Source organism: Ictalurus furcatus, chromosome 25 (assembly GCF_023375685.1).
Source record: "Ictalurus furcatus strain D&B chromosome 25, Billie_1.0, whole genome shotgun sequence".
NCBI classification, from domain to species: Eukaryota; Metazoa; Chordata; class Actinopteri; order Siluriformes; family Ictaluridae; genus Ictalurus; species Ictalurus furcatus.
In genome coordinates, this window is record NC_071279.1 from 17,040,078 (window position 1) to 17,063,068 (window position 22,991).

At 45.0% G+C, this 22,991-nt stretch overlaps 1 protein-coding gene across 10 annotated transcripts in view; it reads left to right on the forward strand.

Annotated features, from left to right (window-relative positions):
• Positions 1-22,991, forward strand: part of afdna (afadin, adherens junction formation factor a) — a 112,591-nt gene that overhangs the window by 72,820 nt on the left and 16,780 nt on the right. For all 10 annotated transcript variants that reach the window (XM_053614279.1, XM_053614273.1, XM_053614275.1 and 7 more), the window contains 8 exons: positions 2,600-2,680; positions 14,316-14,381; positions 14,483-14,556; positions 15,946-16,064; positions 16,855-17,046; positions 17,257-17,345; positions 18,883-19,074; positions 19,952-21,037. In XM_053614279.1, the coding sequence (XP_053470254.1) occupies positions 2,600-2,680; positions 14,316-14,381; positions 14,483-14,556; positions 15,946-16,064; positions 16,855-17,046; positions 17,257-17,345; positions 18,883-19,074; positions 19,952-21,037 (1,899 nt within the window). The remainder of the gene's footprint in view (positions 1-2,599; positions 2,681-14,315; positions 14,382-14,482; positions 14,557-15,945; positions 16,065-16,854; positions 17,047-17,256; positions 17,346-18,882; positions 19,075-19,951; positions 21,038-22,991) is intronic.

Consider the following 22,991-nt stretch of genomic DNA (forward strand, 5'->3'; position numbering starts at 1 on the left):
TCACGGTTTTCAATATATATATTCAGTATATATTACGGTGTATAAACAGTCCTTTACGGTGTATATAGTCCTTTACGGTGTATAAACAGTCGCTTGCGGCGTATGTAGTCCTTTACGGTGTATATAGTCCTTTACGGTGTATAAACAGTCGCTTGCGGCGTATATAGTCCTTTACGGTGTATATAGTAATTTACGGTGTATATAGTCCTTTACGGTGTATAAACAGTCGCTTGCGGCGTATATAGTCCTTTACGGTGTATATAGTAATTTACGGTGTATATAGTCCTTTACGGTGTATAAACAGTCGCTTGCGGCGTATATAGTCCTTTACGGTGTATATAGTAATTTACGGTGTATAAACAGTCGCTTGCGGCGTATATAGTCCTTTACGGTGTATATAGTAATTTACGGTGTATATAGTCCTTTACGGAGTATAAACAGTCGCTTGCGGCGTATATAGTCCTTTACGGTGTATATAGTAATTTACGGTGTATATAGTCCTTTACGGTGTATATAGTAATTTATGGTGTATATAGTCCTTTACGGTGTATATAGTCCTTTACGGTGTATATAGTAATTTACGGTGTATATAGTCCTTTACGGTGTATATAGTAATTTATGGTGTATATAGTCCTTTACGGTGTATATAGTAATTTATGGTGTATATAGTCCTTTACGGTGTATATAGTCCTTTACGGTGTATATAGTAATTTACGGTGTATATAGTCCTTTACGGTGTATATAGTCCTTTACGGTGTATATAGTAATTTATGGTGTATATAGTCCTTTACGGTGTATATAGTAATTTATGGTGTATATAGTCCTTTACGGTGTATATAGTAATTTACGGTGTATATAGTCCTTTACGGTGTATATAGTAATTTACGGTGTATATAGTCCTTTACGGTGTATATAGTAATTTATGGTGTATATAGTCCTTTACGGTGTATATAGTAATTTACGGTGTATATAGTCCTTTACGGTGTATATAGTAATTTATGGTGTATATAGTCCTTTACGGTGTATATAGTAATTTACGGTGTATATAGTCCTTTACGGTGTATATAGTAATTTATGGTGTATATAGTCCTTTATGGTGTATATAGTCCTTTACGGTGTATATAGTCGTTTTACGGTGTATATAGTCATTTACGGTGTATAAACAGTCACTTGCGGCGTGTAAACAGTCGGTTACGGCATATAAACAAACAGACGTTTGCCGGTTGCGGCGTATAAACAGACGGTTACACGGTGTATAAACAGACGGTTACGGCGTATAAACAGTCGGTTACGGCATATAAACAGACGTTTGCCGGTTGCGGCGTATAAACAGACGGTTACACGGTGTATAAACAGACGGTTACGGCGTATAAACAGTCGGTTACGGCATATAAACAGTTGGTTATGGCATATAAACAAACAGACGTTTGCCGTTTGCGGCGTATAAACACACGGTTACGGCGTATAAACAGACGGTTACACGGTGTATGAACAGACGGTTACGGCATATAAACAGACATTTGCGGTGTATAAACAGACATTTGCGGCGTGTAAACAGTCGGTTGCGGCGTATAAACAGACATTCACTCACAATCATCTCCTCTTTTAATTTCTGTTGTCTGACACGCAGCGTGTCATTTTACCGAGAAACCACAAAGCGAATCACATCCCTTTTGTCCTGAAGACGTTTTAAAATCACTGCATTTACACTGCATACGCCTTCTGTACTCACCTCTGAGACTCTTTATCTTACCAGTCCCCATCATTACTCTGCTTAAATAAAGTCCTCTCGCCTTGCTAAGAACAGGTTCCGTACAGTAAAGGCCGAACTGCCTCAGGCTGACGTTAGTGTCGTTACAGCCGCGTATGTCTTTTGTCCCTAAACGTACCAGTCGCGTGTGCCGCATGAGCTTGTGGTGTTCAAGATTCTCGAGTGATTTTGATTTCAACCCTCGAGTCAGGTTTCTCAAAAGCATCACAGCAGAAAGATCACAGTTAAACTTTAGAGTGAGCGTTATATTACACACTCTCTCTACCAGTAAATCGTAAGAAGCTTTCGGGAGCCAGGGATCCGGATTATTAGCGTGTGTGAACGCAGTCCGTGTCCCGGAAGCATCCGGAGACTTCCACTTCACTTCGCTGCTCCTCTGTTTGCAAGCGGTGTGTTTACATCAGACTTTAGACCCAACAAACAAGAACCTCAGAACCGGTGTATCTGCTGAGGTTCTCAGAGGGAGCGGCTGGGCACACACACACTCTCTCTCTCTCTCTCTCTCTCGCTGTCTCTCTCTCTGGCCCATATGGAAGCGAGTTTGGCGCTCGCTCTATGGTGCTGACGCATGTGGCTTTCATTCTTGACTCTGCTCCAGCAGCCGCTGTTTCTCCTTGTGGTCGGGCCTCGCTCTGAGGAACGACCGCCGCTCTGCACCCCGCCCTGCCTCCTTCTCCTCTTCTTCCTCCTCCTCCTCCTCCTCCTCTTCCTCAGCTCAGCCAGTCTGGTGCAGAACCAGCCACGAGACAGCTCCTGAGACCCAGGACAGCTCACGTCCTGCTCCGGTCCATTTCAGCTCTAACTCTTTGCTCTTTGCTCTCTTCATAGCCAATGAGGAAGGAACCTGAAGTCGTGACGGTGACGTTGAAGAAGCACAATGGCATGGGCCTCAGCATCGTCGCTGCCAAGGTAAGGAAACGTCTCGTCAGTCCTGGCACCGTAGTGATTACATGGTGTAGCCGAACGGCTGTGGGAAATATTACGCGTAAATTGCTTTTAATTCACGTTGACGATTCGTAAAAAAAAAAAAAAAACGTTTCTGGTCAGCGTTATTGTAACTTTATGCTTATTTATAACGGACGGGTCAGGAATAGCTGTTGGATTCTGTCTCAAAATGTTGATCCAAAGCTGTTGGACTTCTCAAAAATGGTGGAATATGTTATAAAAAATAAAACAAAGATTGAGTTGTGTTCATTTTTTGGAAGTTTTTTTGTGACTGTAACAGAACCCTGTATCACATTAACATCTAGGTACAGAATTGAACAGGAAAGCTGCCCAGAGACCTCCATTGTAAAGTCTGGAATAAAGAGGTTGAGCTAATTGTGTGGGAATCGTGTGTGTGTGTGTGTGTGTATATATATACGCTACAGATTTGATGATAAATAAATAAATAAATAAGCACTGGCGTGTTCCTTTAAACAGGAGTTTCCATGCTCTCAGCAGCAACACCCATATCAAATACCAAATATCAGCGAGTGTTTGGACAACAAACATTAGAAAGTAGTGATGGTGTCAGTCAGAGGTGGAGGAGTGGTTCCTCTTCTCTGGTGTTGGGGCGGAGCTCCGGTGTGCGGTTGTTCCACTTAAACCAAGCACAAGTGTGTGTGTGTGTGTGTGTGTGTGTATCATCATGTGTTTAGTCTACTCTCGGCTCCTGCTTTATGGCTCTCGGCGTGTTTGTCTTTACGAGGTGAAAATCTCTCGTGCCGGTGCCGAAAGCTTTACGAGTCGGAGTACGAAACGCCGACTAAGATCAAAGCCGCTCCGAAAGTTACGTTTGTAATGAACGCGGCCTTTCAGAGTTGTTTTAAAGACAGCAGAGCACTGAAACTTCAGTAAAACGCATACGGACGAGCCCACAGATACGCACGCTTCCCCCGGAGGACAGGCGACACTTTGCATGAGCGTCATTTGCATCGGTTTGCGGAAACCGAGAGGTTCGGAATAAACCGGAACGGTGGACAACAACAGGGCGGTGTGCTGCGGCTCTGACGCTCGTGATCACCCGGGAGCGGATTATTTCCATATAACCGCACGCGCCGGTTTCTTTTATTCCGTATACACCACAGAAACATGCCCGTGAACACCCAGCGCCTCATTTTGAAACAGTTTATACTTAGATTTAATGCTGCGGAGGTTGTTACGAGGTCCTGCTCGATGACGTGACCGAAAACAGCTTTATAGTTTCCTTCCGTAAAAACGTTAAACAAACTTTCCCCCTTATCAAAATATGACTTTTTATTTATTTAATTACTTTGCATAAAGATTAGGTTAAACAGCGCACGTTGTTGTTGTTGTTTGTACTGTAAGACCGCGTTACCCGACGTGACACGACTGCCAGACAAGTCTCTATGAGCGAGCCGTTACTATAGAAACGGTCAAATGAGACCGCTCAGAACGGGCGTGTTAATATATACCTGCGATTAATCATTACACGAAATTAACGAACGACTTCCGACCAATCGGATTAGAGATATCAACAGAGGTGTACTGTACGCTGTGACGTCTTATGTGCGGAATAAAACACGTGGGCGCATAATAATAATAATAATAATAATAATAATAATAATCAGCGACAGGTTGGTGTGATGTACGTTGAATGTTGTGGAACGTCCTCGATACACGGTTAGTTCCTGTTTTATCGCTTGCTTTCTAACAGCTCCTCTAGTTACAGCTTCACCTCTGACACTGGAGACTCCTTCCATGAATGTTAAGTAACAGTCTCCTAACAGAAAACGACACTTTATAAACGATTAAACAACGGTTTGTTTTGTTTGTTCGTTTGGACGTGGAGCGTCCGCCGTACCGACCGGTGGTGTAAAATGTTTACCGCTCGGTCCGATTTGTTTCGGATGCGGTTGTAGCAGCAGTGACGGTTCGGTTTAACACGGTTTGACACACACAGCTGTGTCTAGGCTGCTTCAGATCAAAAAAAAAAAACACGCCGCTCCTGTGGAGGGGATTTGGAGGCCATGCGAGAACTCTCGTCCCCAAAAAAAAAAAAAAAAGCAAGCAAGAGGTTGGAGGCTAGCCTGAACTGTTTTTATAACTCTTCTATTTTGAAAGCGAGAGGGAGTGAGGTGGAGGACGGACTGACGGGAGGGAGGAAACAGGGGAGGGAGAGGAGAGGAGAGGTGGAGCAGAGTAATGATAGGTTTGTCCCGGTGTGTGTGTGTGTGTGTGTGTGGAGCAGTACAGAAAGTTCACTCAGACTCGAGGGATTCTTGCGCTCCGGGACAATCCGCGGATTTGCTTCTCTGTGAACTGGTTTCTGACTTTAGCATGTAGAGGCAGGCTGACTCGGAGGCTTCCTCGGATCATATCCAGCTTCACCTGGGAACGTGGTGCTCTTGGAGCAGCTGTGTGTCGCGCTCAGCTTCTTCTCACGACCCGAGCGGAGTTAGCAGCATGTGGTTCTCTGTGGTCGGGAGGAAAGACCAGTCGGTAAGGCGCTGCTTGGGTTGGCGTGTGTGTGTGTGTGTGTGTGTGTTTGGAGTGTGTATGTAAGGAAACACTGGCAGATGTTTGCAGCTGGTAGACTCTGAGGGGAAACAGCAGCACAGACTCCTATTCATTCCAGTGATGAGAATTTTATTACCACCTGGAGGTAGTTTCCTCTTCAGGTGGCTCTCTGGATAAACCCGATTTTATTTTTATTTTAATCCTCGCTCTTTTGTTTGGCTTCGTTTTTATTTGGATTTATTGTACAGCGGAGTGCGAAAGTTTGTATACCCTTACGGCAAAAATCAAGAGAAGACAAAGAAGTTGAAATCGTTCCAACATGACATTGTTGACATAAACGATCCCAAGGTTGTTTATTTTATTGTAAGTGAATGCCAAGAAATATTTTATTTCTCTTATACCTTGACAGGGATTTTCTTTTTATCCATAAATAGTTACATTTAATGTTGGGGGAACATCTGTGAGGCAAGTTAGTTCCGCTCATCACTTATGTTATAGCAGCTATCGTATAGGGCGTCGGAAACCAATCAGATGCAGGAATTCAACAGTGCTGTGGTACATCATTTGTTTACATTTACACTTTGTAGTCGGTTTTGCTGTGCAAGACTTTTATTATTATTTTGTATTATTGTTATTTAAAGGTCATTTGTAAAATACAGATAAATTTATTTACATATACATTCAGAAACCATGGGGGGGTGCAAACTTTTGCACCCAGCACTGTTTCTGTATAAATATGAAGATTACGTCACCGCTTCTTTTTTTTGTTGATGCTTCACACACCAGGTCCCGTCTTTAAAGGCGCCGTCCTTGATTTGTTTCATTTTTGGTATTCGTTTTTGTTTTGTTGTTTTCCTGCACATGTGCGTCCACATTTCATGTTTAACTTCTTGAATTATTATTATTATTATTATTATTATTATTTATAGATAAAATTGTAAAATATAAATCTACAGTTTCATTTTCCCCCATTCAGAACCGGTGGGGTGGGGGGTGCAAACTTTTGCACTCGACTGTGCATTTGTGTAAATAGCAAGATGAATGATTACATGGCCTTTTTTTTTTTCCTGACGCTGCATGTGCTAGTCACTAAGGCTCCAAAACATACACACACGCGCACACGCACACACACACACACACACACACACACACACATTCCATGTAATTCATTAGTTATATATTATATAGGAATGTCAGGCTGTTGAGCTGCAGGTGTGTGTGTGTGTGTGTATGCATCTGTGCCTGTGTCTGTTGGAGCCTTCAAGACTGGTGTGTGTGTGTGTGTGAGATAATGGCCCCTATGAGACCATTTTATGGAACAGCAGAGGGAAATCCTGTGACCACACACACACACACACACACACACACACACACGCACACAGCCTCTCCTGTCAGGAACCCGTGATCTCGTCCGCACGTTTATCCGACCATCTTCCAAGAACTCCCGTTTGGAAATCTTTTCCCAGTTGATCCACACCTCTGCCTCCTCCGAACGCTCTTTGGACTCGTTTATTTTTTGATTTTATTTTTTTTCCCCCTGTTTGTTTGTACAAAGTGCAGCACAATAGCACCGTGACTTCCCTCTCGGTAGGTCTCTCCGTCTCCTGTCCCCTTTTGTACACCGCACTAACAATAGCAGGATATGGCTTCAGCGGCGATTTCTGCACTTCCTGAACACTCGGAGAAAAACGAAAGACGGGAGCCTAGAAAACCGCACGAGCACCTGGACTGCCGTTTGTCTACTCTCCTGGCTTGACGCAGAGTCACGAGATCGGTGTAATCACGAACCCTCTCCAGATGCTCGCTGCATGTGCATCGCTTCACGATGATTCACCCGAGTGGAATTTTATTTCAGATGGGTGTCCTGTTCAGCTCGACACACATCTGTAATTAGTCTCTCAGTATCTGCTGCCCTGCTCTTGTCTTCCGGATTGGATTTCTCTTCTCACACTCTTCCTGACTATAGGATCTTTTAACAGCTGTTAGATGCTGCACCTCGACCTCGACCTCGACCGTGCCTTCATTTTCACAACGTTTTGTGCAGAATGCTCTGCAAGTTAAAGATATCGTTTGTAATATTTCGGGCTTTGTTAACTAAGCCCACAATCGAGCTCCAGCCCTGTGAAGGGCTTAGAGCTCGATTGTGGGCTTAGTTAGCATTGCGAAGGAGCATTGTGAAGTCTTCGCAGTCTTAAGTCTGCGAAGACTTAAGACTTCGCAATGCTGCGAAGTCTTAAGTCTTCGCAGCATTGCGAAGGAGCCGAAATGCTCCTTCGCAATGCTGCGAAGGAGCATTTCGGCTTTCGGTCGCAGCTTTACAAGTGGAAGATGTTATTCGAGCGCCTTTATTTTCTCTCGACGTTTAGCCGTGACGAGACTCGTTTCGTGTGACGGCTTTGCAGTGAAATCTTTCTCGGTGTTTCAACAAACCACGGTCGTCTATACCCGTCACGTCCGTCACGTCTGCTGATGTGCGTGTAGTGAGGCGGGTAGAGTGGTTTGAGATGAATCGCTCGTACTGTAGTTACAGCAGCAGGATGCATCGCACCATCGTGAAGCACTTTCACATCATTTGTCTTATTTTCAAAGTAAAAGTCTTTTTCGCAAAAGTCAGTAAGGAACCGTAGGAGATTCTTCCCTCAGTTCAATTCAGTTTGATTTGTATAGCGCATTTAACAATGGACGTTGTCTCCATAAGCGTGTGGATTTATCCCTATTGAGCGAGCCGGTGGTGACGGTGGTGAGGAAAAACTCCCTGAGATGATACGAGGAAGAAACCTTGAGAGGAACCAGACTCGGAAGGGAACCCGTCCTCATCTGGGTCACGACGGATAGTGTGAAAGTAAAAGAAAGTTCATTATGGTTTTAACATGAAGTCTGTTTGTTGAACTAGTCCACTGTTCACTAAAGGAGACCTGAGTGTAAAACCGCATGTGGTAATCGCAGTCCCAAGGCCATCGCAGCAACCGTAGTCCCAGTGACCAATGTCCATGTGGAATTGAGGTCCAAAACCATTTCCATGGTACTTCAAGCGGTACCGTCGTCAGCAATCTCCAGGCTGCACTGCTTGGGGTCGTCCTCAGTGGCAGAATGTACTGTACCCTTCAGTTGATGAACGCTCCATCCAGTCCCTCCTCTTTCCTGTTGTTGAACCTATTTGTTCACAAAGTCTGATTGTTCCAAGCTACCCGTTTGTCCACCCCTGGCAATTAAAAATATCGACAGGCTTACCCTGTAGTGGCATCAGAGGTAGAAACGTAACCTGTTTACAACAACAGATGTTCGAGGATACATTTTTTTAAGGAAGTGCTAATAAATACCACACACTTCATCATCCCTTCCTGACCCGGAAATATGGGACTTACCCAAATGAGCGGCTGGTAAACAGTAATAGGTGGTATAGGATGTTATTTGGTATTTTGAAAAAGTTATCAGCGAGTTAACCGTCCGACGCACGGTTTTCACACGGAGGTCCTGAATATAAAAATTACGAGGTCCTGCTTTGCTCTCGTTGGTAGTTTTAATGGAAAGACGGATGCCTGCCTGTCCTCACCACACACTCCCGAGTCCTGTGATGCATGACAGACGTTGTTTGGTCTCTCTTAACGCAAGCCAGCAGCCCACAGTCTCCATCATTAAAGCCTCTCAGATGTGATGAATGCGTCTGGCTGCAAGAAGCTCATTACCAGAAGCCTCGTGTTCTGGTGATGACAGTTTGCACCTGGCGTCAGGAGAGCACCAAAATGGCCTCAGCAGTCCGTCTGTCCTCGCTTCCTGATCTAGCTAAAAGACTCCTTCAACAGATATTCAGGAGTTATGTCAACAAAGTATTTCTTTTTTTTTTTTTTTTTTCCTGTCATGTCAAACGATATGTAGGTGGCTTTCAAAGGAACGATGGGTATCTCTGTTCAGCGAGGACTCGCCGTACCGCATGCGCAACGGGTCGGCTTTTGAGCTCTTCAACAGAGAGTTCCGAGAACCTCAGTTGACCTGTGTAGGTCCCTGAGGAGCCCAGGTTTAAATCCGAATGAGAAAACAGAAAAACAAAATCAAAATCCCAAACAGGAAGTCGATGCGTCTCGAGGCAGATGGAAAACGGAGCCTCGGAGCAGTGATGGAACAGAAAAGGAGCCAACGTCAGCTTCCAATTTCCTGCGACAGGTTGCAGAGTTCTTCCTCAGACAGGAAGTGTCGGGGTGGGGTCTCGATTCTCTGAATTCTGTTCGGGTGTTAAGGCTGCGCTGTTCGCAGAAGAGCAGCACACCCACCTCAGGGTCTCTAGTGTTTCATCTGCATCGTGTGGAAACCAGGCAGCAGGTAGATGTGATATGTGCTCTGGCTGCGAGATGTTTCTGTTGCTTATAACTAATGAGATGACACTTCACATAGATCTGCGAATGCTTCCAGGTCCAGCAGGCGAGAAATGGCTGAACCATTTACAGAAGTCATGTAGCCAGTGTTTTATTAATCAAGATCCCTGGAACCAATAAGCTATGCTGGGACGTAATACCCAATAAACAGGAAGGTGGTAATTGTGGATGCAAGCTAGAGTACAAATGATACGTAATTAACGGGAAGACTTGTGTCAACAGAGTGGCACGGTGGCTTCGTAGTTAGCACGTTTGCCTAGCACCTCCGGGGTTGGGGGTTAGATTCCCGAGTTTGCATGTTCGCCACGTGGCTCCGGGGTTACCTCCGGATACTCTGATTTTCTCCCCAGTCCAAATAGCCTGACTGGCATCTCTATATTGTCTGTAGTGTGTTCAGTGGTATTGAGGTCAGGGATCTGTGCAGGACACTCGAGTTCTTCCACGCCAACCTTGCCAAACCATGTCTTCATGGAGCTCGCTTTGTGCACGGGAGCACCTTCATCCTGGAACAGGTTTGGGCTTCTTCGTTCCAGTGAAGGGAAACCGTAATGCTACAGCCTACAAAGACGTTCTATACGGTTGTGTGCTTACAATTTTGTGGCACCGGTTTGGGAATTAACCACATACGGGTGTGATGGTCAGGTGTCCACCAACTTAATGGCCATATAGTGTAAGAGGATATTCATGGCAAGTATTGAAACCAATATTCTCATCACCAATAGAGTACGCATGAGCTGAAGTTGAAGTTATGAGGGGTATGGGGATGAGGTGATTGTCTACTCAACATCATCCAAATAAACTATTACCAAATGCTCTTTGACCGTTTACTCAAACACTTGTTTAGGGAAAATAAACTAGCCCTCATTGGCTGTTTGGAATTTTAATAAAACCGTGTTGACTCTTAATAGCAGACTAGAGTCAGCTTTTTCACCTCTAGGCCCTATTTAGATTAAAGACTGTATTTATGAAAGCTTAAGTCAATCCGTGTGTGTTTACGTCCACACTCGGACTTGTCTCGGCATGCTTTAGCGTCGTGTCCTCTGTAATTCTTCCTCTGCACATGTTAAGAATTAGCAGTTTGACCCTGCAGTTTGAAACATACATTAGGACCAAATCTCCGAATGAAGTTAGATTCATTCCTCTCACGCCTACGTATTAGCTTAATAATTAGTTCAAGTAAAGTCCCTCACAGAAACTGCATGGCTTGTTGCACCGCTTAGCCAGGACTTGGCCCACCATGGCTGCTTTATAAGCTGAGAAGAAAGCCAGCTTCGCAGACTTCCGAGTGTTTGAGGTTGATTCATAGACGTCGTGACTTTGATGGAGTGCTGCCTTCGGTAAATTGAAGCCTCGTGCCTTCTCCCTGAGATTTGTTGCCCAGATATGAAACCACCTGCCAAAGACATGCTTGAACTGCTTCCAAGTCGAGCGAGAACGCTCTCATTTACCCTCCCGTTAATCACCCATGAACCTCCTCTGCTCTGAACCTCACCTCATCCTGTTGGGAAACTGAAGCAGGTTTCTTGTAAGTTACCGCGTGCTTCAATTTACCGTCTTATTTTGTTTTGGGAAACGGCCCGTTATTATTGGTGCAAAGGAAAACTTTGTGGGTGGTCATACAGTATATTTACTATTGATGTTGCAGACGTAAAGTAGGTATAACAGCCAGAATTACGGAATTAAACACTTGGGGGTGTGCAGTTATAGAAGAAAAACAACAGCGCTAGGGTGGTGTGATGACGCAGAGTTGTTTTGCTTATTCTTTTTTTTTTTTTATGAATTAAAGAGTGACGCATCATACGTTTTATCCATTTATAGTTACGTTGATGTGGAACATCCGTGAGTGTTTGTCATTACTTGTGTTATCGCATAAAGTCGTTCCCTCACCCACCGGTTTTTCTCTCTCTCTTGAAGTTAATACAAAAAATAAAAAAAACCATTCGTGTCATGTTACAGAGAAACCAGGAAGTGTCAACTCATCCGTCCTGAAGGCTTTCCCATGTCGGAAAACTTTGCTGTTACAAAGTGCTGACACTTGAGATTCCTTTTCATTTAAATTTGTTTTAAAAAAAAACCCCTTCTAGAACATCCTTATCAAAAAAAAATCGCAATTTCTACACTTAGACACGTTTTTTTAAATTTGTTTTCGCTTATGTCGACGATGCTGTAAATAAAGTCCCTGTGTAAATTGTTACCATGGAAACGATAGCGTATCGGAACGAGCGCGCGAACGTGATGTATAATAGATTTGTAATATGTATCTGAGCAACTTCTGACCAATCAGGATTGAGAATGCAACAGTGCTGTGAAAATATATTTCGTGTAGGATCGGTGGAGTAAACCGAAGGTTCGAGTCGTGCTGTTGTGCATGGAGCGTCTCTCCGTCTGTACCACCGACTTCTCTGGAGCTTCTCACGCTGTGGCTTTTCTCTATTCTCTGCAGTGTTTGAGAAACTTGTTCTCACGCGCGACCTTCAGCTCTTTAGCCGTTAGCGTGTGAACCGCTCAGCTGGAGCGCAGGTGTCGAATGTCTACCTGCGGACAAATTCGAGGCACAAAAGGAAAGGAAGCGCTTCTTAGTGCTGAACGTGGGACCGTGACGTGATGGCATTAGTGGTGTGTGTGTGTGTGTGTGTGTGTGTGTGTGTGTGTGTGCTCCAGTGCTCTGATTCCTTCCTGTTGCGCTGTAGGCCTTGTATGAATGCATGAACAGGGGGCCTTTCTGTGTTTGGCGTCTTTGTGTCCACCGAGCACCGGATGCTCCCTCTGGACTTGTCCCCTGAAATGTCCCCTTGTATGAGAACTGCCTCGTGTGAGGCGGAGCCTGCGATATTGTGTAGATTTATAACAGCTTTTCGTGATGATTTTTTTCTTTTGGCGTCCTGACGCAGAACAGGCGTAGTGGTACGTACCGATAACTTACTCTTCTCTCTTCAGCTGCATGATCTCGCTTTTTAGGATTTTATTTTGCTCACTAACGGCCTTCGTTTATATATTTACACAACTCTTTCATGGAATTGAAACTTCCATCCACTAGAGATTTGCACCAGAGTGTGGTCGTCGTCGTCGTCCCCCCCCCCCGCCCTCGATTTAATCGTTGTTCCCAAACACATGTGCTGGTATGGAAACTTTTTCAGGCCTCGCCCGTCCGAATATCCAGCCTCGAATACCGCCACAGGCATCAATCACTTGTTTGTGCTACATACACGGCTTTACGCCGTGAATTTTTTTACAGTGTGGTCAGAGCTGTGTGGATTCCTGTGATGGTCGGAGCTGTGTGGATTCCTGTGATGGTCGGAGGCTGTGGGTGGGCAGATTTGTCAGTGGTCTTGATGGAGAGAAATTGCGAGCGATTCCCAGGCGGATTCTGTTTCCGTCTCGGCCCGCGGTCTGCTCCTCACCTTCTTCCTTCACGTTCCAATAACATCAGCCGGCCGCTTATCGCCCGCGCGCCGTTATCCTGTGCCGTAGCTTACTCGTTGAAACAATAAACGGCAGTTTCTCACTCGATTGCCGCCTGTTCGGCGTTGAAATGAGTTCCAGGCAGCACCGTGTGCTTGGAGAACGTCCAGATGGAAGCTATTCAGCTCCATCTCCTGCTTCATAGAAGATGCTCCGAAACGGCAGGTTCACCTCACATGCCTTGTAATGCGCTGCTCGTCGTGCTGCACGGATGTGGGCTCGAGATGGAAAATAGATTTAATACTTTTAATACTTCTTCCTACCTATAAATTAAAATAAAGCTTGGAAGGACATAGCTTCCTCTAGTGAGTGCGCAAGGCTAGTCTGCTTTGCTAACCTGAGAACAAAGTTGGTACGAAGCCTCGAAGACCCAGATGAAAAGTCGAGCTCATGAGTGTGTAACAGAGCTATTACTATTGTATTGTGTAGTGTGTATGCGTTCGAGTGTGTTAAGGTCTTGTGAGGGGCGAAGGCTCACACTCGGAACTAAATAAATAAATAAAAAACCGCACTGTTTGCGCTCGCTGTGCTGGTTACATCCATCACACCAGTGCCGTGTCAGAGCTGCGTTTGTTCAGGTGTGGATGGATATGAAGCATTCATGAAACCTCGCCTTCTTTCTAACGCTCCTGCACAAATAGACGCTCTGGCAGCATGCAGGGGAATTCACGTGGTGTCTTCTTGGAACGCCGAATCCAGGCTTTTTGGGATAACGGACATAACAAAAGAGAGTCGTAGAAAGCTAAGTGCAGCCTCGTAAGGCTCTGAGGCGTGGCGTTACAATGCCACCGCTCTTCTGGGCAGGAAATGGCGTCACCCGGGCCGTCTGAAGGAGCCCGTTGTGAGACGTGTGGATGCGTAAGGAAAGGGAGAACGGCGTAGCGCTGCGATGTCTGAACGCACAGCGACGGCAGAGCGGCGACCTCTGAACCCGAGCTGAATAATTGCAGCCTTTTATGGGGATGTTTTTTTTTTCCGAGCGGTTAATCTCCATGACTGCGCCACAAAGCTCGCTTTCATCTGGTGTAAATTGATCTCATTCACGTCTAGCTTTATTTCACCGCCAGCCTGTTTGGGTTCTCCCCCAATAATCTGGGCTCCCCTTGTCGTCCTGGTGTCTTTCTGGAGATTAGGGTGGATAGAGTTTCACACTGGAATCCATTATGGAAATGGGAATGTGGGGGAAATTCTTCGCCTTCCTTTTTTAAGTGTGTGTGTGTGTGTGTGTGTGTGTGTGTGTGTTTTAACAGGGTGCTGGACAGGAGAAACTTGGGATTTATATCAAGTCTGTCGTCAAAGGAGGAGCTGCAGACATGGTGAGGACATAAATATACAAAGCATGAGCTCAGTGCAGGCAATGATGGGTTTAAGTCATGTAGGTAAAATAACATTTCGAGTGTGTGTGTGTGTGTTTCAGGACGGCCGTCTGGCTGCCGGAGATCAGTTGCTCAGCGTGGACGGGAGAAGTCTAGTCGGACTTTCTCAGGAGAGGTACTTTCATAACCTTTAGTGCTTTTCTTTTCTTTTCTTTTAAGTTGGATTTCTGAACTAGAGTTAAAGCTAAGCATGTAATATCCTGTTTGTCTGGTGGATAAGGAAAGGAATAAAACACTTAGGGGCATGCTGTTATAGGAAAATAATCAACCTAATAATGGGCGGTGTAATGAAACGACCTTGAAGTGGATCGTTTTCCAGTTACATCACGTCCTGAAGTCTTTTATTCCTCTTATACCCCAGCAATCTGTCAATGATTCTGACGTTCGTGTTTGAGTTATTAAAGAACCACACGTCCTACGTTTTATCCCTTTATACTTACGTCTAATGTTACGGGATGTCCGTGAAACAAGTTCGTGTTACTGAGAAGACACGGAGCGTACACGCCTCTGTCCCGAAGATGTCCGAAAACTTTTACATTTACAGTGTTGCAAAGCGCCGGAACTGGAGACTCCTTCCATGAACGCTCTCACTTTGCCACATCGATAATTACACGCGTTTTAGAATCACTTCATGTGGCGCATCCACCATACAAACCTGTGTAAGCTGTTGCTATAGAAACGCTAACTTATTCGAACGAGCACGGTAATGTAAACCTATGATTATAGAAACTTAACACCACCTCCTGGCCAATCAGAATCGAGAATTCAGCTGCAACGTTGTGTAACATGAATATAAAGACACAGATATGCGTGTTGTATAAAATGGAGTGTGTGTATGTGTGTATGTGTGTATGTGTATGTATATATATATATATATATATATATATATATATATATATATATATATATATATATATATATGTATATATATATACACATACACACACACACACACAGGTGCAGCTCAAATAATTGTGGAAAAGGTCATTTTTTCCTAACTCTTTCCCAAATTTAGCTTCAGCCCTGCTGTTCCCTTATTTCTGCAAAAGACCAGTACATTTCAAAACCAGAGCTATTCAGTTTTTAGTAAAACACTCATTTGCCTGTCAATAAAATCTAGTTTTGTCCCGTCACAGTTGTAATTATGTGAAAAGGAAAAAAAAAAAATTCAAGTTGAAGTCATTGAACTTTGAAACAGATGATTCATGTCAGATTAAAAGCAGATGGTGTTTACGCCTTTATAATTGTATTTGACGTTATAAATCCGAGGAATGTGACACTCGACGCCAGCGTGGTTTCGTTGGTCGTTTTGATGCGTTTGACATTTTGTCCAGAAGTAAAGAGTGAAGTTTTTTTATTTTGTTTTTATTTTATTTATTTTTTTTAAAAGAAGTGATCTCTACTGGGATTGGGATTGCTTCGTGGGCTTCGATCTCTTACTCACTGGGATATGCCGTATTTATTGTGCGGTGTTTTGTTCTGAGACGTTTTCGTGTTCGTTCAGGGCGGCGGAGCTGATGACTCGCACAGGCTCGGTGGTGACTCTGGAGGTGGCCAAACAGGGGGCTATTTACCACGGCCTGGCCACGCTGCTCAACCAGCCGTCTCCCATGATGCCGCGCGGTAAGAGGAGTGCAGCTTTAACCCCTCGATCATATATACTCACTCTGAGTGTGTTTACGAAATAATCCGACCACTCATCAGATTATTACCATAATCAGAATTTTGCAGATTTTATATGCAGGTAAGTGTCTAATAATAATCAGATTATTATTATTACTATTATTATTATTATTATTATTATTGCTACTTCTTTAAATCAAGTTACTTGTAAGTAGTTGAACTTTTGGCCGAGCAGCCCAAAAAAATTGTATTATTAATCCATCATGTTGCGTATTTACGACTTTAAAGGTTAATGAAAGACGTCGTTGTTGTTTTTTGTTTGTTTTTTTTTTTTAAATAAAATGTTCTTTAAAATGGCATGTTTGCATACTTGTCTGTAAATATGCTGTATAACCTGATTTATTTTTATATATTTATTTATTTTATTTATTTGCTTTGCAGGAAAATGATGTTTAAACGAGTTAAAATATCTTGATTGTAATCAAATTCATCCATTCATTCATCATATTTTTAGTTTAGATCTGATTTTCATATGTATTAAATGATTCAGACTGCTTGAACGCTGATTATGGCGTCACCCTGATCTAGCGTAAAACATGGTATTTATATCATTTATAGATATATAAATATATTGTACATGTGTGTGTGTGTGTATATATATACACACACACACAGCATGATTACATGCATGTGTGTACAAGCATGACTTGTTGTTGGTGTGTGTTTGAGATCGTCCTCACACAGAGCTGTGTATTTTTCCCCTCATGTGCGTCCCTGTTTAACCCCTCAGCGTCAGACCGAGGCCGTATGGATAAAGGCAAAGCCAGGCCGAAGAGCGAGGGCTTCGAGCTCTACAACAACTCTGTGCAGAACGGCTCTCCGGAGAGCCCACCGGGGAACTGGGACTCGTACCCCGAGCAGAAGAGGGACGAGAGGCTGCTGAAGAACCGCGCGGACCACCGCTCCAGCCCCAACGTAGCCAGTGAGTGGCCGAACACGGCAGATAGGATTAGAACGGATGGTTATCGTACAGTACATGAGCTACCCCATGTACACACGTTCGAGACCTAGATGACGTCATTTTATTCCATTATGTCTTTATTTTCTGAAATAAAAGCCATGCCGGATGTATATGTTTTCTCTCAGTTGTATTTGCATATAGATCGTTTGTGATTGGTTTGTCTTCTTGCAGATCAAGCCCAGAGTCCAGGGGGAAAGCCCGTGTACCCAGGAGCGCCGGGAAAAATCACCTCTGTCTCCACAGGCAACCTGTGTCCTGATGTGAGTAAACAAACACACACACCATTAAACACCACCGACATTTAAATCCGCTCAGAAACCGTGTCTGTAGAAAGAGGCATATGCAGGAAAAGTCACACTTACTTTCATTTCAATCTCCTGCTTACGTCTCAAACCCAATTTTGTCCGGGCTCAATTTGTGACCTCACAAAGCTGCTTTTGACCAATCGTATCCAATATGCAAATGAATAGTGGGTGATGCAGCACAGAGCCGACATGCAAGCGTAGCGATCTAACACGGTGGTTCACAAACTTTTCCAGGGCAAGGCCTCCCAAATGGTATTAACATTTGACCGAGGCCCCACTTTTGCAAGATGTCTTTAAAACACATTAAAAATACAGACTTCTGAATATATCCCCCTTTTTTTATTAATAATTACATCTTACGTCATTACATTACATTAGGAATTGATTGTGTGTGTGTGTGTGTGTGTGTGTGTGTGGTTGTCTGAGAGTGAGAATTTATTTTTCACACCAAATTGTCGAGGCCCCCCGGGCGCCCCCTGGTGGCCCCCACTTTGAAAGCCACTGATCTAACAGACTTGTGTTTTGGATGTTACGGTAATGTTTTGACATTTTGACCCGATCAGCTGCTGTTAAACAAATCGACGAGAAAGTGATGACCCGAATTTTTCCGGATTTTTATTGGGTATATATTACATAATTATATATTTGCACACATGCTGGCATTTGTACTCAGAGCAAGCCTGTAGGAGATTCTCCCTAGACTAGACCAACGTTTGTTTGTTTGTTTGTTTGTTTGTTTGTTTTTCCCTCTTTATCAATGTAATCATCCTTATTTATAAAGTCAAGTGGAATCTGATGATCATTTTTAATAAAAATGTGTTCGATGAGTGGTTCATAAATGGAAAAACTCACACTGGCTACAATAAGTAACCACGAATAATGTACACATTTCATTCACTTTAGTTTGTTTGTGGGATAAATGTGAAATGGTGGGTGCCATTATTTTTAAATGGTTAAAGAGGACCCTAACTGTTTCAGACATGTTAAACATTTGATTATGCTACATCGACTCTGTTTTTATGGTTGTCTTTTTATGTTCAGTGATGCTTTAAACATGGTGCCCAAAGAGAATCCACTGAAGCTGCCACGGCTCGTTCCTGTGATGTCATCTGTTTTCAATCAAAGCGTCAGAAGCTTGAAAATCCTCTCGTTAATTCACGTCTCTGTCCGAGAAGTCACGTTAGGCTCGGTCAAAAACAAAGGCATTGATCTCTGCGTCGCTGTGGTCACTTCTAATCGAGTTTCCGACCACTGTGTCTGATTCGCTAACTAGCTCTGGCTGTGTTCTGTCCCTCTCGCACACACATATATCCACATACACACACTGGTTTCTCTGAGCAGAGCAGCCGTTAGTCGCTCTGTAACTGGAACACTACAGGAAGCGCTCCGTTTTCATTAAATGCGGTTCTGCCCATGGAGCCATCTGGATCGAAGCCGCATCTTCAAAGCCCAGCTTGTAAACAGCATTAAACCGTTCTGTCGTTCCTATTAGGAGGAGCCGTCCCCAAACCGTCCAGAGGCGTACCCCATCCCCACGCAGACGTACCCCAGGGACTACTTCACCTTCCCAGCCTCCAAATCTCAGGACAGGATGGGGCCTGGACCCGGGCAGGTCTGGCACGGAGGCGAGCCTGAGCCGCTTCCTCCCATGGACGAACATCACCATAACAACATGGCAATGCAGGTTAGCTCAGACAACGTGTGTACGCAGCGCAGATCTTTATGTACCGAGGATGTAGCAGAGTAATGTGTTCTAAACGGATACGAATACGACACGTGCGTTGTACGTTGGGACTCGGGTCCTGAAGGATGTGGCAAAAAAAAAAAAAGTGGGAGGTGTTTAATGTTATGTGGGGTCAGATATGAAGGTCATGGAAGAAAGACCACGCAGGTTGCTTTTAGAGCAATTTATTCATTTAGTCATCGTAAGTTTAAATTAGGGCACTAGTTGTATATTTTTAATTTTTTTTATTTTTTTTTTAGAAAATATTACAAAATTGACAGTCCAGCACACATCTCTAAAGTTGATGTAGCTTAGGCCACACCCACTTAAAATTCCTATCCAGATACAGATCACTAAACGGGTAAAAACATCCGGAAAACCTACACAGCCCGGAAAGTTAAAGTTATTAAATGGATCAAATGCCCTTGAACTATATAGAGCATATTTTCTCATTATCTAAAGCCCATCACCTGGTAAACTCTGTCTCCTTAATATATTTGTTACCGTTATTCAACCATGAAACTTACATTAAGATGGGATCTTGTGAATGAAACTGCCGACAAATCCTGCGTAGTCTGCTCAGCTTCGTCTCCTTTCATCCCTCCTTTATATGAGCGGCAGTTTATACAGAATCCATTGATACACATCCCAGGCTTTAACAGATTACCTTTAGGCTGTTTGAAGGTAATATTTAGGCTTTACAGGGCTTGCATTGTTATAAAACCTGCATATGTGTTAAATTTCTTATCCATATATAAGACTATAGTAGGATAAGTTTGAGAAAATATTAATTATATATTGAGATTTAGTCTGTGTGTGTGTGTGTGTTTCCTCCCAGCGGGTAGCACGCTCTCAGGAGGAGCTGTGTGACGCCCCCGCTAGATACCCCGGCGAGCGAGTGCGGCAGGATGACCTACTCCACCTACAGCAGCAACAGCGCGAGGCAGAGTACCAGCGTGGTGGAGATCCCTGGAACCACCACGTCTCCTCCTCTGTGGAGTCCAGCACCTCCAGCCAGGAGCACCTCAACAACTACTCCACCTCCTCCAGCAACCACAAGAGCGGCGCCGGCCGCTGGAAAACACCCGGAGTGCCCCAGCCCGGCCCGGTGGGTGTGTCTCAGCCCTCTCGTACAGACCTGCCTCCGCCTCCTCCACCGCCTCCACCTGCGCACTATGACTACGATCCGCAGACTGACCTGCCCCTGCCTCCGCCTCCCACCGTCACCCAGCAGCAGGCCGCGGCCGACCGCAAGAAACGCGAGGAGCAGCAGCGCTGGTACGAGAAGGAGAAGGCACGGCTGGAGGAGGAGCGCGAGAGGAAGAGGAGGGAGCAGGAGAGGAAGCTGGGGCAGATTCGTAACCCTGCCGTGCCGCCACCCGTCCTACACAACAACAGCCAGCACCAGCAGATGCCCCCACCTCAACAGATCCCCCAGCCCTACCTGCCCCCGGCTCAACCTCCCCAAACGCAACTTCCCCGCCCTGAGAAACTACCCACTCTGCCTCGTGCTCCTCCTCCTCCCGCTCCTCAGGACACGGTGATCCGGGACCTGCAGCCTCAGCAGCAGCCGCGCACCATCGAGAGGCGCGACCTGCAGTACATCACCATCAGCAAAGAGGAGCTGTCTGCGGCCGACAGCCTGTCGCCAGACCCGTGGAAGAGGGATGCCAGGGAGAAGTTGGAGAAGCAGCAGCAGCTGCACATCGTCGACCTGCTCGACAAGGAGATCCAGGAGCTGCAGGCCAAGCCGGAGCGCACGGCCGAGGAGAGCGACCGTCTGCGCAAGCTCATGCTGGAGTGGCAGTTCCAGAAGAGGCTGCAGGAGTCCAAGCAGAGCGAGGAGGACGAGGAGGAGGAGGACGACGAAGACGTCGACACAGTGCTGATCATGCAGAGGCTGGAAGCGGAGAAGAGAGCACGGGTGAGGCGCTGTAGGACAGAGACGTCCATTGCAATTGTCAGGGCAGAGATTAGGCACTAGAAACCATGTCTGAAGTCTGTTTTGTATGGATAAGTTAGACGTTTTAGATGAGCGTTATTGAGATGAGGGAGAGGTCTTATAAGGGTACGTGCACACTAAAAGCCAATTCCCTGTCTGAAGTTTCGCTGCTGCTCATTTTCATTTGGGAGTAAATAATTATAAAGATAAACATAATAGAATCATCGCCTGCCCAGGTCTCGATCCTGTGCGGAGTTTCACGCGGGTCCTCACTCGTGTCGACGTGAGTTTCCTCCGGGTTCTCTGGTTTCCTCCCACCATCCAAAAACATGCCAGTAGGTGGACTGGCTAAGCTAAATCATCCGTAGATGTGGATGAGTTTGTGCATGATGGATTATTCCTGCGTCAGGCCCAGCGTTTCCCCAGGATCTGCTCCAGGTCCACCTCCACCATGGCCAGGATAAAGCACTTAGTGAAGATGAATGAATTGTATAACAGTCACGAGAACCCATAAAAGGTGTGTCCATCCCTCGTCTGCCTTATATGCTCGGCGTTTGCACGTTCTCCCCGTGCTTCGGAGTTTCCTCCGCGTACTCTGGGTTTCCTCCCCCAGTCCAAAGACGTGCGTCGTAGGCATGTCCAAATTGTCCATAGTGTGTGATTGTGCACTGCGATGGGTTAGTGCTCCGTCCAGGGTGTCCCCTGACTTGTGCCCCTGGGAAAGGCTCCCCGCGACCCTGTGTATGATAAGCAGTATAGAAAATGGATGGATGCATATGTTGTTCAGCCCTAATAGGTAGCTAACTAACATTGGATTCCATGCATTAAACGCACAAAAGTCAGAGATATTTGCGTGGCTCGCAGTGTGCACGTACCATAAGAGTGTATTGTTAGCTTGCAGGTTTTGCACTTTCATGCATGTAACTGAATGCAATCCAGACTAAAACGAATTAGTTCAGGGTTCGAGTGTTAGGATGAGTGGGTTTCTTTTTGTTTTTGTTTTTTTTGTTGTTTATTTGCGATGTGCACCTGCACCATGCTTACGTCATTGCTTTGCCATGCTGAGCTGCTGATTCCCGCTGCACTAGCGAGGGGGGAGGGGTTTAGAGGCTGCAGGATGTCGAGCACCGGCCTCGACACCCGTGCTTGATCCATCTCAACCTACCACGTCCAAATCAGCACGACTCCTACGCTCTCAGGAAGACTCGCGACGTCTCCGATCTACCTCCATCCAGACCTCAAAGAGACTAACGTGTATCATAGTTCGCCCGCCCACTCTAATCCCGATTACCTTAACCAGTACTTTCCAGCACATGACCGCTAACCACGCATAATCATTACTGATAATCTCCTCATTAGTGAAACGCATGTACTCGGTCTCAGCCGAGCTAGTTCTTCTGAAATACGGTGTACTTACTGGGGTTTTACCTTTAAATGCCCTCATTTAAAGTTGATCAATTCCTTAAATTAACCAAATAAAATAAGTGTTTTTCAGTCTAGTCGCATCTGTAGTGTATGTGTGTTTACCACAGACAAGAAATTCAGCACGTTTCTCGGTACTGAGAATGGGGGTGGGGGTGGGGGGGGGACTGAAAAATCTCCAAACTCAGCGATGATAAGAAGTCTAAGGGCGGGGGTTGAAGATGAAAAGCTTTCAAATATGCGACTGTATTAGGGATGAGCGATTTATTTTACAGTGTTCGGGAAGTCTTGCTTGGTGGTACGATGGTGTTTATGTTCGTTGGACCAAACTGGCAGTTTCGAATTGAACAGTAACGGTATTAGAGACGAGCAGTAGACATGAGAGAACAGCTGAGAAAACCCGTTCTCATTCTGTTTACACGTTCTTAAGGGTTCTGTCGTTTATTTATTTATTTATTTATTTATTATTTATTTTACTGCAGTTTGTCAGCGGAACACGTTCGTTCCTGTTCTC